Source organism: Lichenostomus cassidix, chromosome 2 (genome assembly GCF_008360975.1).
Source record: "Lichenostomus cassidix isolate B80296 chromosome 2, HeHo_3.0, whole genome shotgun sequence".
Lineage (NCBI taxonomy): Eukaryota > Metazoa > Chordata > Aves > Passeriformes > Meliphagidae > Lichenostomus > Lichenostomus cassidix.
In genome coordinates, this window is record NC_139482.1 from 28,123,263 (window position 1) to 28,136,858 (window position 13,596).

General features: G+C 36.4%; 1 protein-coding gene across 8 annotated transcripts in view; it reads right to left on the reverse strand.

Annotated features, from left to right (window-relative positions):
• Positions 1–13,596, reverse strand: part of DGKB (diacylglycerol kinase beta) — a 455,069-nt gene that overhangs the window by 77,546 nt on the left and 363,927 nt on the right. For all 8 annotated transcript variants that reach the window (XM_085050831.1, XM_085050830.1, XM_085050829.1 and 5 more), the window contains one exon: positions 1,927–2,017. In XM_085050831.1, the coding sequence (XP_084906957.1) occupies positions 1,927–2,017 (91 nt within the window). The remainder of the gene's footprint in view (positions 1–1,926; positions 2,018–13,596) is intronic.

Consider the following 13,596-nt stretch of genomic DNA (forward strand, 5'->3'; position numbering starts at 1 on the left):
CTTAATTAGGTTAGAAATCAAATACAAGGTTGAACAAATATTTGCCCAGAGAACATTTGATCACTGTCTCACAGCTCAGAGATACAGATTCTTAATCTTCACAGGCTTTGTTCATTCAAAATTTGGCTGCAGAGCAAACACATTTTTTGTGCATTTTATTTGGAGTGAAATGTGGTCTCATACACCAACCCCCCCCTTTACAGTGACATCCCCAAGTGGCATCAGGTCAAAAATCAGATTAAAACAGTGCTACTCCAAAATGCTGATAATGTTCAAACAAGAAACATTAGATACAAGTATATTGGCAAGCATTGTCATTTACTCATTGCAAATAAATATGCAAATAACTACCTCGTAACACTTGTAAACTTTTGGAAACTATGTTTTTGTTCCTAATTGTAGGACTAATGCTAATGATCAGGATATATGAAGTGAATAGTAACAAATGTGTCTCGTATACTGTCAATGTAACAATTTATTGGTAATAATACTTATTGACAGGAATTGGTAATAATTATACAACTGATAGCAGCGGCACCACAAACTTGTATAGCTACTTGTTTGCTTTTTGATGTTAACATTTAATGACCCTTTCAATGATTACAATTATACAGTTAAAGTTCACATCTTAGTATGTATCAGGATATGTATGATTTTCCCTAGATATTCATATTTTATTGGGAAAGCCTGCTCTTCAATTTGTATTTAATCAAAAGGTACATTTAACTTGCAGTATATTGAAATCTAATCAAACCAGGTAAGAATTTCTTCCAATAACTAATAAAATATTTTTTCATGCTACATTGCCTTAAACTCATGCACATGAAGCACTCTCTTGGGAAGCAAAGGGGATTTTTTTGTTAAGTAGGTTTTTTTTCCCCCTAAGGTTTTTCTAGTGTTTTGTTTTCTTTTTATTATATTTTAATCTAAGCATGTTTGCACTTCAAAGAGAAACATAACAGCATAACGGACAAGTGTGGAACTGATGGTCTTAGAGTTTCAGTCTCAGTATTCTTTGCTACTGTTCTGCTACCAGGTACATGGACCCTTCAGATCATTTCAGACTTCACTTTTCAGGAGGCTTTGACTGGACTCTCACAGCTCCCACCATACCTCTCTGAGTGCCAAATGCTACTATAGAAATACTTCATTGACACATGCAGTTCCTCATTACTACTGCAAAGGAAAAGCACCACTCTTGAGAAATGATTTCATTATTTAACCTAAATTCTCACATTTGTATCTTCACTCACTTCTCATTTTTCATGTACTTATTTATAAACATCAAACCCCCCAAACAGTTTATGGAATATAGCCACTTATCCTACCAGCCATCAAAGAGGCAGTGGCACATTATTTTAAATTCCTATTTTGTCTGTAAGTATCCTGTATCTTTTCAGTTAATGTTCAATGTATAATGGAAAGATGACCCCTTGTGCAGAGAGAAAAGCTATTTAATGAAGGGGAATAATTCAAAATATATATATATATATATTCTTTAACCTTTATTCAGGAAAGTAAGTACAATTTCAGGGAATTGAGTTTTAAAGGTTATAAAACCTTGGGACCTAGAAATAATAAGATTATATTTTTTTTATTTTAATCCTGCAGCAGCTCTCACTCCCTCCAACAGTCTTTCATTTTTCCATCTGACCTAGCCACACTTCCTATTGATTTCTAATGTTATACTTCACCTCTTGACCTTGTCTACTGTATTAAGACTTCACTAATCATCAAACTGAACTTTGTTCCAGTGTGCAGGGCTACACTACAAATAGACATGATAAAAATAATATTTTGGAATATAAGGTCGAAAGGATGTGCACTGCTCTGCCTTGTTGGATTCAGGCACTCTGCACCCTTGCTCCCTGCATTTCAGCCAAACTAGTGACATTTCAAGGATAAAGGCAACAATTAGTTTCTTACTTCTATTTCTACAGATTCATGCAGCTTCTTACAGGTGGCTGAGAAAGTTTCCGAAGTGCCAAATTCAAAATACCAAAATTTGTTCTTCATTCTGAAACAAGAAAAAAAAAAAAAAGAAAAAAAGAAAGATCTTATTCACTATCAATATGTGACAAAAGTGATCATCCTGTCTTCCACTATAAGTAATGGCAAAGGCTTGGGAACATGTGACATCCCATTTGAAATAGATGAGCTCATAATTTTCAAAGCTTAAATGTTGGTGTCAAGTTGTATGATATCCCCTAAAGGGATAACAGGAATGTGTTGAACTGACAGGTTCAAATGTACCTTTGACTGTTCTTTTTCAGTGACTATCAGAATATTTTTTGTCACTTAACCAGTGACGTGCCTCAGAAAAATGTATCCATTTTGTTTCATGTCTTGCACCTACTATATGATTTCTGATTTACAGTTAACATCTTTATCCTGCAGAGTTACAGAATGTGCAAGCAGGGCAATCCCATCATGAAGAAGAGCCGAGAAAAAAATGCAGCTTGCCTTAAGCTAGTTAAAAGTAAAGGCAAATGCCTATTGTGCATGATGACAGATAAGATTCTAGAAGAAAATAAAAATTCCAGATCTAACAATCTTTAGATATTTTGCAGTAGGAGAGCTGCATTACCAGGTAATTTGCTCATAGACACATTTTAAATGGGCAATGAGACCTGCATCTTGAAGTTCATTAACAGGTTCTAAAGGAAAATAAAACTGGATTTAATGCTAGTAAATTGCTTAGTTTATAATGACAGCAGGCAGAATTTACACTTTTTTCTTCTTAAATACATAAAGACTGCTCTTCTGTTTTACCAGATTTATTGCATACTGTTAAATACAATAGGACGCCAACAGCACCATTTCAAATAAGTATGTGCACTTTTTTTGAACTCTCATGAGTAATTATTATTCTGTAACAAAAAAAAAAGAAGCTAAACAACCACAATAAAAGACACTGAATTAGAATTCATTATTCACACTTAGGAATCAGATATGAACACAGTTTCTCCACTTGTATAAACTGTTCTCTCACACTGGCACAGCACATTGTGCTTCTAACTTGAAAATGACTGAGTTTGCATGAACTAGAAGTGGAAAGTAATGAAAACATAAATGTAGATGACTGTAAAACATGGCAGAACTACAAATCCTACCTGTAATTATTTCAAATTACATATAAAAGACTTCTTAGTTGTTGTTAAAGTCTACTTAATAACTCCTAAAACCACAAAGTGAGGACAGGTATTGCAGTACTAGCCAATTCCAGAAACCTGTTCATACAAGAGCCAGCAATTCCTGGTGAAGTATCAGAGGATACTGATGTCCAACCTAGAAGCCCACACAGACTTGAGAAGAGATGAGAAGAGTAATAAGGAAATGACACACTTCAGATGGAAAAATTTACAGGAATTTTGAAATGCTTTTACACAGAAAATCTGAAAATGTTTGGAAAATATTTTTGAGAGTCTGCTCTCAGATAAATGGCGTATTCTTAAAGGAGCTGCAACAACCAGAAGAGTTCAGGCCAGAGTCAGGTCCAGATTCCTCAAGTCTATGAACAGAAGTGATGGACATATTTTCCATCTATACCTGCAGTTTAGTTAGCACACTGCCATATTGACCAGGGATCAAGTGCTCTATTTATGCAACATATATGAAGAAATTTAGAAACCTTTCATTTCCAAGGAAATGTGAACTAAGTCCTGAATTTCCATTGGGTGCCTTCGGAAAATTTGGATGCAGCTATTTTCCCACTACTTTTTAAAGGGCTGATGAATAATGAAACAACAACAACAACAAAATCCCAACATCCCCCACCCAAAAAAAACCAACCCAAAGCAAAACAAAAAGCAAAAAAAACACCAAACAACAAAACACAAAACCCAAAATACGAAACCAAAACAACCGCACACTGATCAAAACCCCTAAAACAACCAACCCACCAACCACCCCAAAAAACCACAAAAAACCCCCAACAAAACCCCAACCAAACAAAAAACATCAACCAAACAGAAAACTAACAAAACCTTGATGGAATTATTCATGAAAATACTTTGTAATTTCTTTTGATCCTATTAGTAAGATAAAAAGCCTGTGTCCTCTCTTTCTTTTGATAGCCTTTTCTTTTGCTATTCAGTTACTTTTACCCCAAATGAAGAATCTTTTTTTTTTATTTAAAAGACTGCTTTAAATTGATTCACTTATTAGCGCTCTATACAATAAATTCTTTGACTTACAGAAAGTTAAAATAGACACACATTTTTAAGTAACTCAGAATGTATTGTTTCAAATTCAGGTATTTTGAGTTCAGCCACAATAAAAACCAGCATTGTCAATGCACTCAAGGATTACTAGAAAATTTAGATCTATAAATCTAAATCTTGTCGAATCATATGACAGAAGATTAAGTAAATATATCAGGCAAAGTTTTGATTTCTTGTAATTGCAATATAACCTCTAAGATTATATCAGGCCAAAAAATGTATTGGGAGCCTGTCCTCCATTCTCGAGTCGACTAAGTCTCTGTTTTTAAGCACAGAAAGACAACTTATTTGACCGCTTCTCAAACACAAAGATAGATGTAGATACTCATACTTTTACACTTCATTTTCAAACGATTTACCAATTTCCTTTAGAAGCCATGAAACAGATTAAATTCCATGGTTTTATTCAAATGCACTGTATCTTTTATTGAACAGCGAACTGTATTAGAACTTTTCTTAGAGATACAAAAGGGAGTTAAATAAAGAACTTCAGATAAATTATACTGAAATTTCCATAAGCAAGACAAGTCTTATTATTCTAGCAAACATTACAATTTTTCTAATAATAATAATAAAAAAACCCAACCTCTACGTTCATACCTTTCACTTGTATTCCTGGTTGAAAGAGGTAAAGTTCATCTGCTTATCAATACAGCAACAAACAGTAGAAGAATCCATTCAGATGGTTGAACTACTCTTATGGCCATTCTAATTTCTTCCAAAATGTAAGTAAATTTTAGATTGCTAAACAGATACATATTTAATGACAATTTTGCCACATTAAAACTGTAAGAAACTGAACCAGAGGCTGCTGTCATGTACATTTTTTCTCTTCCAGAGCAAATGATCTGGACCTTTCCCAGCTTTTAATACAAGATGACCAAAAATAAGTTTGAAGTCTGCTTCTTCTTTACAACCCCGGTTTTGTTGGAATAGAAAAAGGGATGTATTACTCTACAGGAAAGGGGTTGTCTTTTTTGTTTTTCCATGTGCTTTGAAATGCATAATTAAACTCTTAAACAACTTTACAATATAAATAAAACATCAATCATTATTAAAGGCTGACCTATCTTGCTACTGTATTACAGTATGGCAAAATATACAGCCTATGGGTGTAGGAATGACAAAACAAAACTGTGCTTCAAGTACCCATATACCTTTTATTCTGGCAGTGTTCCACAGTTTCAAGTATTCGTAAATTTTCTGACAAGTGGAATGATCTTCTTTAACTGGGATGAAATAAATTCTCAAGACAGTTGGGAGAGACTGAAATGTTAATGGTTAATGACTCTAACAATTGGCCATTTGCAAAAGCAGCTCGTGCTTTGCTGAGGCCAGGTTGGCACCCCCCAGCTAAAGGGGAGGAGGAGCATTTCTGGATGTGTGGTGGCAAAACCTAAGAACAGCCAAAGGTGCAGAGGAGGTGAGCACTAGAGGATGACCACAACAAACCACCCTGTTTAGCAACAAGCTGGATTTTGAGCCAAATAAGGGAAGAGGCTGGTAAGGAGCAAATCTTGAGAGGTGGGATAATGCTTTTTATCATGCCAATGTCCTCACTTACTCAGTTTGCTCAGGCATAAAACTCCGGTCCTGGGCAAGTACCAGGACATGCAGACACAGGCCTGAAGGTGCTCATTCCTTCTGATGGGGCGTAACTGGCTAAACCAAGCTGATACGAGAAGCAGTTGTAATGTCTTAGAAGATGTCATAAACCATCAAAGATTCCCAAAGTGCCCTCAGACTCATTTCTGAGGCCTTCCACCAGATGACTGAGCATGACCCACAGTATTGCGGCAAACAGTATTAAACTCCCACCCCAGGGGAGGAACCTTGGTATTCCTATCTGACCCTGAACATGTATCAACCCACTGAATTATAAGTTTCAGGGGCTTCCCCCACCCCTGACAGATCAAAACCATGACCATCACTTCAACCAAGCAACAATCCAATCTCATCAGCAGATCCACGAGTGGTGATATCTATGTATATATAAACACTGGTCATTCAGTGTCATTTCTCTCTAATCTGCCCCAAGGGATCTGTTAACAAGAACCTCAGTTACTCTCACCTGCAGTATAAAAAGGCTAATACTGCCATTTCTTACATCATTTCTATACTGTGGATAGATATCAGACTTAGAAACTTGGATTTTTTTCTTGGAAAAGTTCAGACTAATATTTGGTAATCAAGGCAAAATAATCAAAATAGTCTGTGATATGGTTTTGCTCCATTATCAGTTAATCAGAAACCCCCCTACTGCTAAAACTATTTTATATAACCTTTCTGATTAAGCAATTACAAGGCATGTCACTGAAAAATTGTCCTGTATCTAAATATGGAAATAGTAAATACTTTATTCAACACCTGAAGAGCATCTATACTTCATTGCAGTATGAACACTCTGTCAGAACATGCATAACAATACACCAGTTCTGGGCTGCTAACAAAAGGTCACACTGAAAGAGGAGTACCTTTAACTTAAGTAACAAACTCTTATTCTGGCATTTAGGGTCTACATTTGGGGCAAGAGCTAACTGCTACATTTCCAAGTTTGTCACACTTTCTACCACATTCTATTTACACTTCTTATACTTACTATTTATATTTATTATATTTATTTCCACTTTAATTATGTTGTGTCAAGCTTCAATGACTTCAGCTAAAATTCCTACATCAGAAAATTTCTGACTGGTATTTTTGTAAAATGTCAGCTGAAATACTTTGACCATTTTTGAAAATGACTGGATTAAAAACATGTATACTTGCTTATATTAAGAGTGTTTGATAATATACACTTTGAACTGTTTTAATACAGCTACACTTTCTGAGCAGAGATTTTAAATTTAGCATGAGAATGGCCTTGCATCAAGCATATGCCTCTAGCCATCTGCATGAAAATACATACAGAATTTAACCATATTATGACCACTTGTAAACAGACTCTGGGAAGACTTTATTTTCCATATTATATGGCAGAGAAACAACAGATTTTTGTCTCCAGTTATGTCAACTTTTATCCTTTAATCTATACTAAACACAGAGATTTTTTACTCTGGAAAGTACTGGAATTCTTCATTCTTCCAAGATAAATTCCTTGAAAAGTCCACTGCCAGGATGCAGTGGACCTCTCATACAATTCTGTGCAAGAATGTCTGTTCATGGACAAGCAGAACTTGAATTCTGTCCAGAAAGTATATTGTTCCCCAAAATATAATCTCTTGGCACTGCTTTCTGAAAAAACTTTTTTAAAGACTATTTCAATTTTGTTGCAAAAGGACTGTTTCTTTGTCAGTGAGTGTCAAGAGCTGATCTCAATCTATATCATAAACTCATAGAGTTTTCAGCATAAAGCTCCCATTCTAAGAGCAGCATTCATGAACAACAATGTACACAATGTAATGAATTTAAAAAGAAAAATTCTATGGCAGGAAAGAAAACCCAGTAGTGAAAAAGCCATAAAGTGTAGATGCTTATCATCTCATCCACCACACGTCTGGAAGGTGCTGAGAGCCACAGATTCATGCCATGTATTTAAAAGGAACAGGTCTCTTTACCTCCCTTTTCTCCCTTGTTCACTCTTTTGTTCCAAGCAAATGTGGAATAATGTGTAGAACCACCTCTGCAGGGAACCAAAAATACCAGAAAAGTGTGCTGAAATGGAGGTATATTTCCACAGAGGAGAAACTGTGAGCAGTACAAAGGGTAAAAGGGGTTGACAAGTATATGTGAAAAAAGAGGAGGTCAGAAAATAGAGGCATCAGAAAATAGAGGCATCATGAAAGAGAAGAATGAGGAAAAAAATCGGAATTTAATTTCAAAATGCATTTAACTTCTGCAACACTGAAAAAAGATATGATGATAAAATACAGAAGAGAAGAAAAATAAAATAATCCTAAAGGAGACCTAAGTAAAAATGCATATTTCTTAAATTTAAAAATACAGATAATAAGGTCTAAAAATAGGAGTACAGGAAACATCATGAGGCAAAAAAGCTGAACATCTCTTCCAATGTTCTGTCACTGACAGTGGTTATTACCAGAGACCATGGAGGATAGTATAAAACTCCATGTAGTATACAGTAGGGAATAATCTAATTCTATGGAAGGTTTATTATTATTTATGATTCCATAAAATTGAAAAACACTACATTCAGATTCGACATAAACAAGAATTCTTTTACAATGAGGGTGGTGAGACACTAGAAGAGATTCAACTGAGAAGCCGTGGATGTCCCATTCCTGGAAGTGTTTAAGGCCAGGTTGGATGGGACTTCAAGCAACTGGTCTAGTGGAAGGTGTCCCTGCCCATAGCAGGAGGTTGGAACTGGACGATCTTTAAAGGTCTTTTCCAACCCAAACCATCTGATGATTTCAATTCAATATGTGGACACTTCCATCACAAAGCAATATGAAAATGATTCCCAATCTATGGGGGAAAAAAAACCTGTCTCTTTGGGAAAAATAAGCTTACTGAGGTGTGTCTGAAGATGCTGCTTTTGGTTTAATGAGTCCCAGTCTGTAAGATAGACATTCAAGAGCAAGTGACAGATGCACTCTTCACTGGGCTGCCTGAAGGGCAGGGTCCAGAGACTGATGGCAAATGGCGCCACATTCAGTCAATGTGCCATCATTAGTGGTGTTCCCCAAGGATCAGTGCTGGGCCCAGTCCCATCTACTATTTTGATTTATTTGGATGAGGGGCTTGAGTCTACCATTAGCAAATTTGCAGACGACACCAAGTTGGGTCAGCATTCTTATCTGCTGGAGGGTAGGAAGGCTCTGCAGAGGCTGGAATGATACGCCAAGACCAATGGCATGAGTTCCAAAGCCGAGTTCCAAAGCCAAGTTCCATGTCCTGCACTTTGGCCACAACCACCCATGGAGTGCTACAGGATAGGGGCAGAATGGCCAGAAAATGACCCACAAGAAAATGACCTGGTGGTGCAGGTTGACAGCCACTGAACAAGTGTGGTTGAACACAGCTGCTGAATGCAGTGGCCAAGAAGGCCAATGGCATCCTGGCCTATATCAGGAATAATGTGGCCAGCAGGACCAGGGAAGCAATTCTTCCCCTGTACTGGGCACTGGTGAGGCCACACCCTGAGTGCTGTGTCCAGCTCTGGGCCCTTCAAATCAGGAAGGACATTGACATGCTGGAGCAAGTCCAGGGAAAGGCAACGAAGCTGGAAAAGGGTTTGGAGCACAAGTTCTGAGAGGAGCATCTGAGGGAGCTGGGGGTGTTTAACCTGGAGAAAAGGAGGCTCAGGGGTGACCTTATCGCTCTCTACAATTGCATGAAAGGAGGCTGTAGTCAAGGGTGGTCAGTGTCTTTTCCCAGGCAACAAGTGACAGGACAAGAGGACCTAGTGCAAAGCTGTTGGACATTAGGGAGAATTTGTTCACAGAAAGGGTGATTAGCTATTGGAATGGGCTGCCCAGGGAGGTGGTGGAGTCACCGTCCCTGGAGATGTTCAAGGAACGACTGGACATGGTACCACGGTCTAGTCGACATGGTGGTGTTTGGTCATAGGCTGGACTCAATAATCTGATGATCTCAAGAGTTATTTTTTAAACTAATTCCTTCTATGATTCTGTGAAGCAAAAATTCATAGCATATTATATGTCATAGAGATTGTACTTTGTATTTCTGGTGATGAAAATATGTGTATACATTGGATTTTATCTAATTAAATACTCAATACCTTATAAAATAAATAAAAATTCAGTTGCTGAAAATAATTTAATGTTTTCTACAATTCAATATAAAGAATATTTTTACCAGGTCTCTCACAGAAGTTTTCAACAGACAACATATTTTCCATCTTTTCTTACAGTTCATAAATCTATTATCTAGGTAATTTTATACTTAGGTAAAAATGATTTCATTGCAGCACATAATATATATTAATAAGAATGTATGACTTTTTCTAATGTTCTTTTCTTTCTACTTCTGTCTTAACAATCATATAATTCCTGTTCTGCTTTATAATGAATCATACGCAAAGGTAAGGAAATAGCCAGTGGAGATGCACATCCATAAGAGATTTATGTGTGACTGGCATGATTTTAATAGAGACATCTTTGACAATTTTTTCTTTTTTCCATTACCAACTGTACTTCTGGCAAATCTAAGTGTTAATCTCCTATGGCACAGAGCATAAGCAGAGACCATACAGATAACTGCAGAAAAACTAAAATTCTCATAGAGAGGTTCCAGTTTTAAACAATAAATAGCATTTTCACATACCATAAAATGATACAATCCTTGGCTGAAAAGCTACCCCATAAGTACTTATACCACTAAGTAACATTGAGATAGTTTTCCCTGACATTTATCAGTTCTACTGCTGAAAAGCTGCATTTGACTCCATTTTAACTCATGCTTTATAATAGTTTTGCACTGTAGCTCACAGTTCCCCATGCAGTTGAGATGAAATCTCCACTGCCCACCTGCCTGCCCCCCTTTTTTCAGTTCTTTGCCCAAGTTTCTCAAAACTCTCTGCAGTTCATTCCAGCTCTAATTCCCAAACTTTCCCCTCATCCATTCAGTTCTAGTCCTGCCTTCAGCTGTGCTCTCACATCTGGCCAAGAAAACACTCCTGGACACCTTGCTCTGACCATTTTCTGTAATAAACACAAGTCAGGAAGAGTTGCAAAAGGGCCTTGCAGTACTTAGTGATTGGGGGATAAAAATGTAGATGACATTTAAATGTGGGTAAATTTAAAGTGATGCATAACAAAAAATAACAAAATAATTCTAATTCTAAATTAATTCTAAATAATTCTAAATCTAATAAACAGTGATTAGTCCTCAGAGACAAAGTCTTGGGTTTACAAACAGCTGAATTAAACTTTTGTCTCCCCAAGAGGATTAATGGAGGGGGAGAGAGGAAACCACTTCTTATTGCAGGCTCCAACTATCCATTTGGATTGAAATATTTGTACAGACAGTTCAGCTATGAATACCAGTCAATTCATGCACTCCAGACAGGTACTGATGTTCCCAAACATTATCTGTTGTCTGTATATTTGCAGACAAAAGGTGCAAGGAATTCACTGGAGGTCTGTGCACTGTTTCCTGATTTTGTTGAGCTACAGATCAGGTTGTAATTTGTCCAGGTTTCTGAGAGAAATAGTAGCCAGACTGGAAGTGTTCCCTTCATTAGGGCTATCAGGAAAAAAAACCAACAAGAGCAACACAAGCTTGATAATCATATCCATAAACCATGATCTTCTTTGGTATGAAACCTGTTCTTGTTCTAGAAATAATGACACCTTTCTTGTATACCCTCCTTACACTACAGACTCCAGCAGAACCTACTACTAACATCTATAAGGAGAACAATCTTATCCTAAAATAAAAGTAAAATTTACCATATGGAAATATAAACAACACACCCTAAAATTTTTAAGATCTTTGGAGCAGGAGCTAGGTGCTAAAATGCATAAGGAACTTTTGAGCTGTGCCTCAGGTTGTATCTGCTTTTGCCAATATGTAGCAAGATGTTCACGAGAAAAAAAAAAAAAAAAAAGTATTTTCTCCATAGTTACAGAAAAGCGGCTCACTCAACTGAGACAAATTACAGAAGGTTAACATACAGCAACCGATACAAAACCACGCTATTATAAAATATCGTGATACATGACATAGTTTACAAAATATTTCTCCATGAAAGAGGGTACTGTTTCTAGTCTGTGATAGTAATACCTGTTTTAAATAAGGAGTTTTGCTTGCTTTTGAATACATTGTTTGAACAAATTTATTAGTGAGACAAAAAAAATAATTTTCTCAAAATATTTACTTTAAAAGTGTCTTCATTATAGCTATGATTTAATCTGTCACTTTGGTCCATTAAATAAACATTCCTGTTACTCTTCTTAAATCCTTTGTGTCCATTCACCATCATGAAGATTTCTGCTCTTACCATTTTTCTTATTTTTATCCTTATATTTCTCCTCAGTTTCTTTCCCAAATTCCGCAGTCTTGGGAGCAGATGCTGAGGCACCAATGACTCATTAATCTCAAGAGGTTTTTTATCATGAACAAAAATAAAGTCTATAAACAGTTCCCCATTTACCAGCCTTGGTCGTACTAGAGAACCAACAAAGCTCTTAAAGAAAAACAAAAAAGGCAAAAAAAGCCCTCTCTGTATATATTAGAATAGATCTACTATCTCAGAGCAAGGACACAGACTTCCACATTTCATTTTTATATTATGTCAGATGAATAAAACAATATTACTTTCCCTTACCCATTAATATGTTTACGTAAAAACAGACATGACACTAACTACACTAAGGAGTACTTATAAGATAGTTCAGAGGTTCAGGGACAGGTTTGAAGGAGGAAATCCTCACTTGCTGCTCCTCATGCAAAACTGTAGCTTTATTTTAGAAAACAAACAATCTCATAAACCAGTTTTGTTTCTCCGTAAAGCAGGTGATGATATGTAATTAAATAATCTTTTTCTCTAGCCCTTATTTTAACTCTGACTGAAAAACAGAAGTATCTCAATATTTCTATTCAATTCTTGCCAAATAAATCTTTCTATTACCATGAAGCACTTTAAACATCATGCTTTGCGGCATTTCCAAGTAGAACACAATGAGAAGAAAAGAAAGAAAAAAGAAGAAAGGGGAGGGGAGGAAAAAAGAAAGGGGAAGGGGAAGGGGAAGGGGAAGGGGAAGGAGTAAACAATCAAATGCTGCAAGACAAACAAAGAGCAGCTCTTCTGTGAACACACAGGAGAAAATTAGACTGTGTAGGAGAACATCTTTGACTAAATCTTTCCCCTTACTATTCCTCCACAAATATTTAAACCTTACAGGACTGGGAACAGACTGTGTCTGAATGAGATTCAGAGGAGTATAAAATTCATTTTTCTATTAAAAGAGATGGTTTATGAGTTTAGGAAGTGTCACCCATTTCAAGTTTCAGTGTCTCCTGACTCCACCTCTAAGAGAACACCACTTCTAAGAAGGATATGGCTTGCCTGGGATTTAGTTTACCACCACACTTCAGAATGTCAAAGCATTTATCTGCCTGTGAAGTAGACACTGTATTTCCATCCAAGACAAAAGACGTCTACTCAGTGAAACTGAAGGTGTGGTTTATCAGGCCTGAGTCAGCAGAATTGCTCTCCAGGTTTCATTGAGAGAAATTACTGGTTTTCCACTGACTGTAGTGAGAGAACTGACATCTAGTCCATATGTAGATTTTGAGTCTTAGATTAAGCCCTGTAATCTAAAACCAAAAACCTATCTTGTTTCAAAACATCTACATAGAAGACTGTTCTCCCAAGCCCTTCAAGATAAATGAAGTCTCATTATTTCTCACTTTTCTTGCTAAAATAAAATTTGCAGAACATATC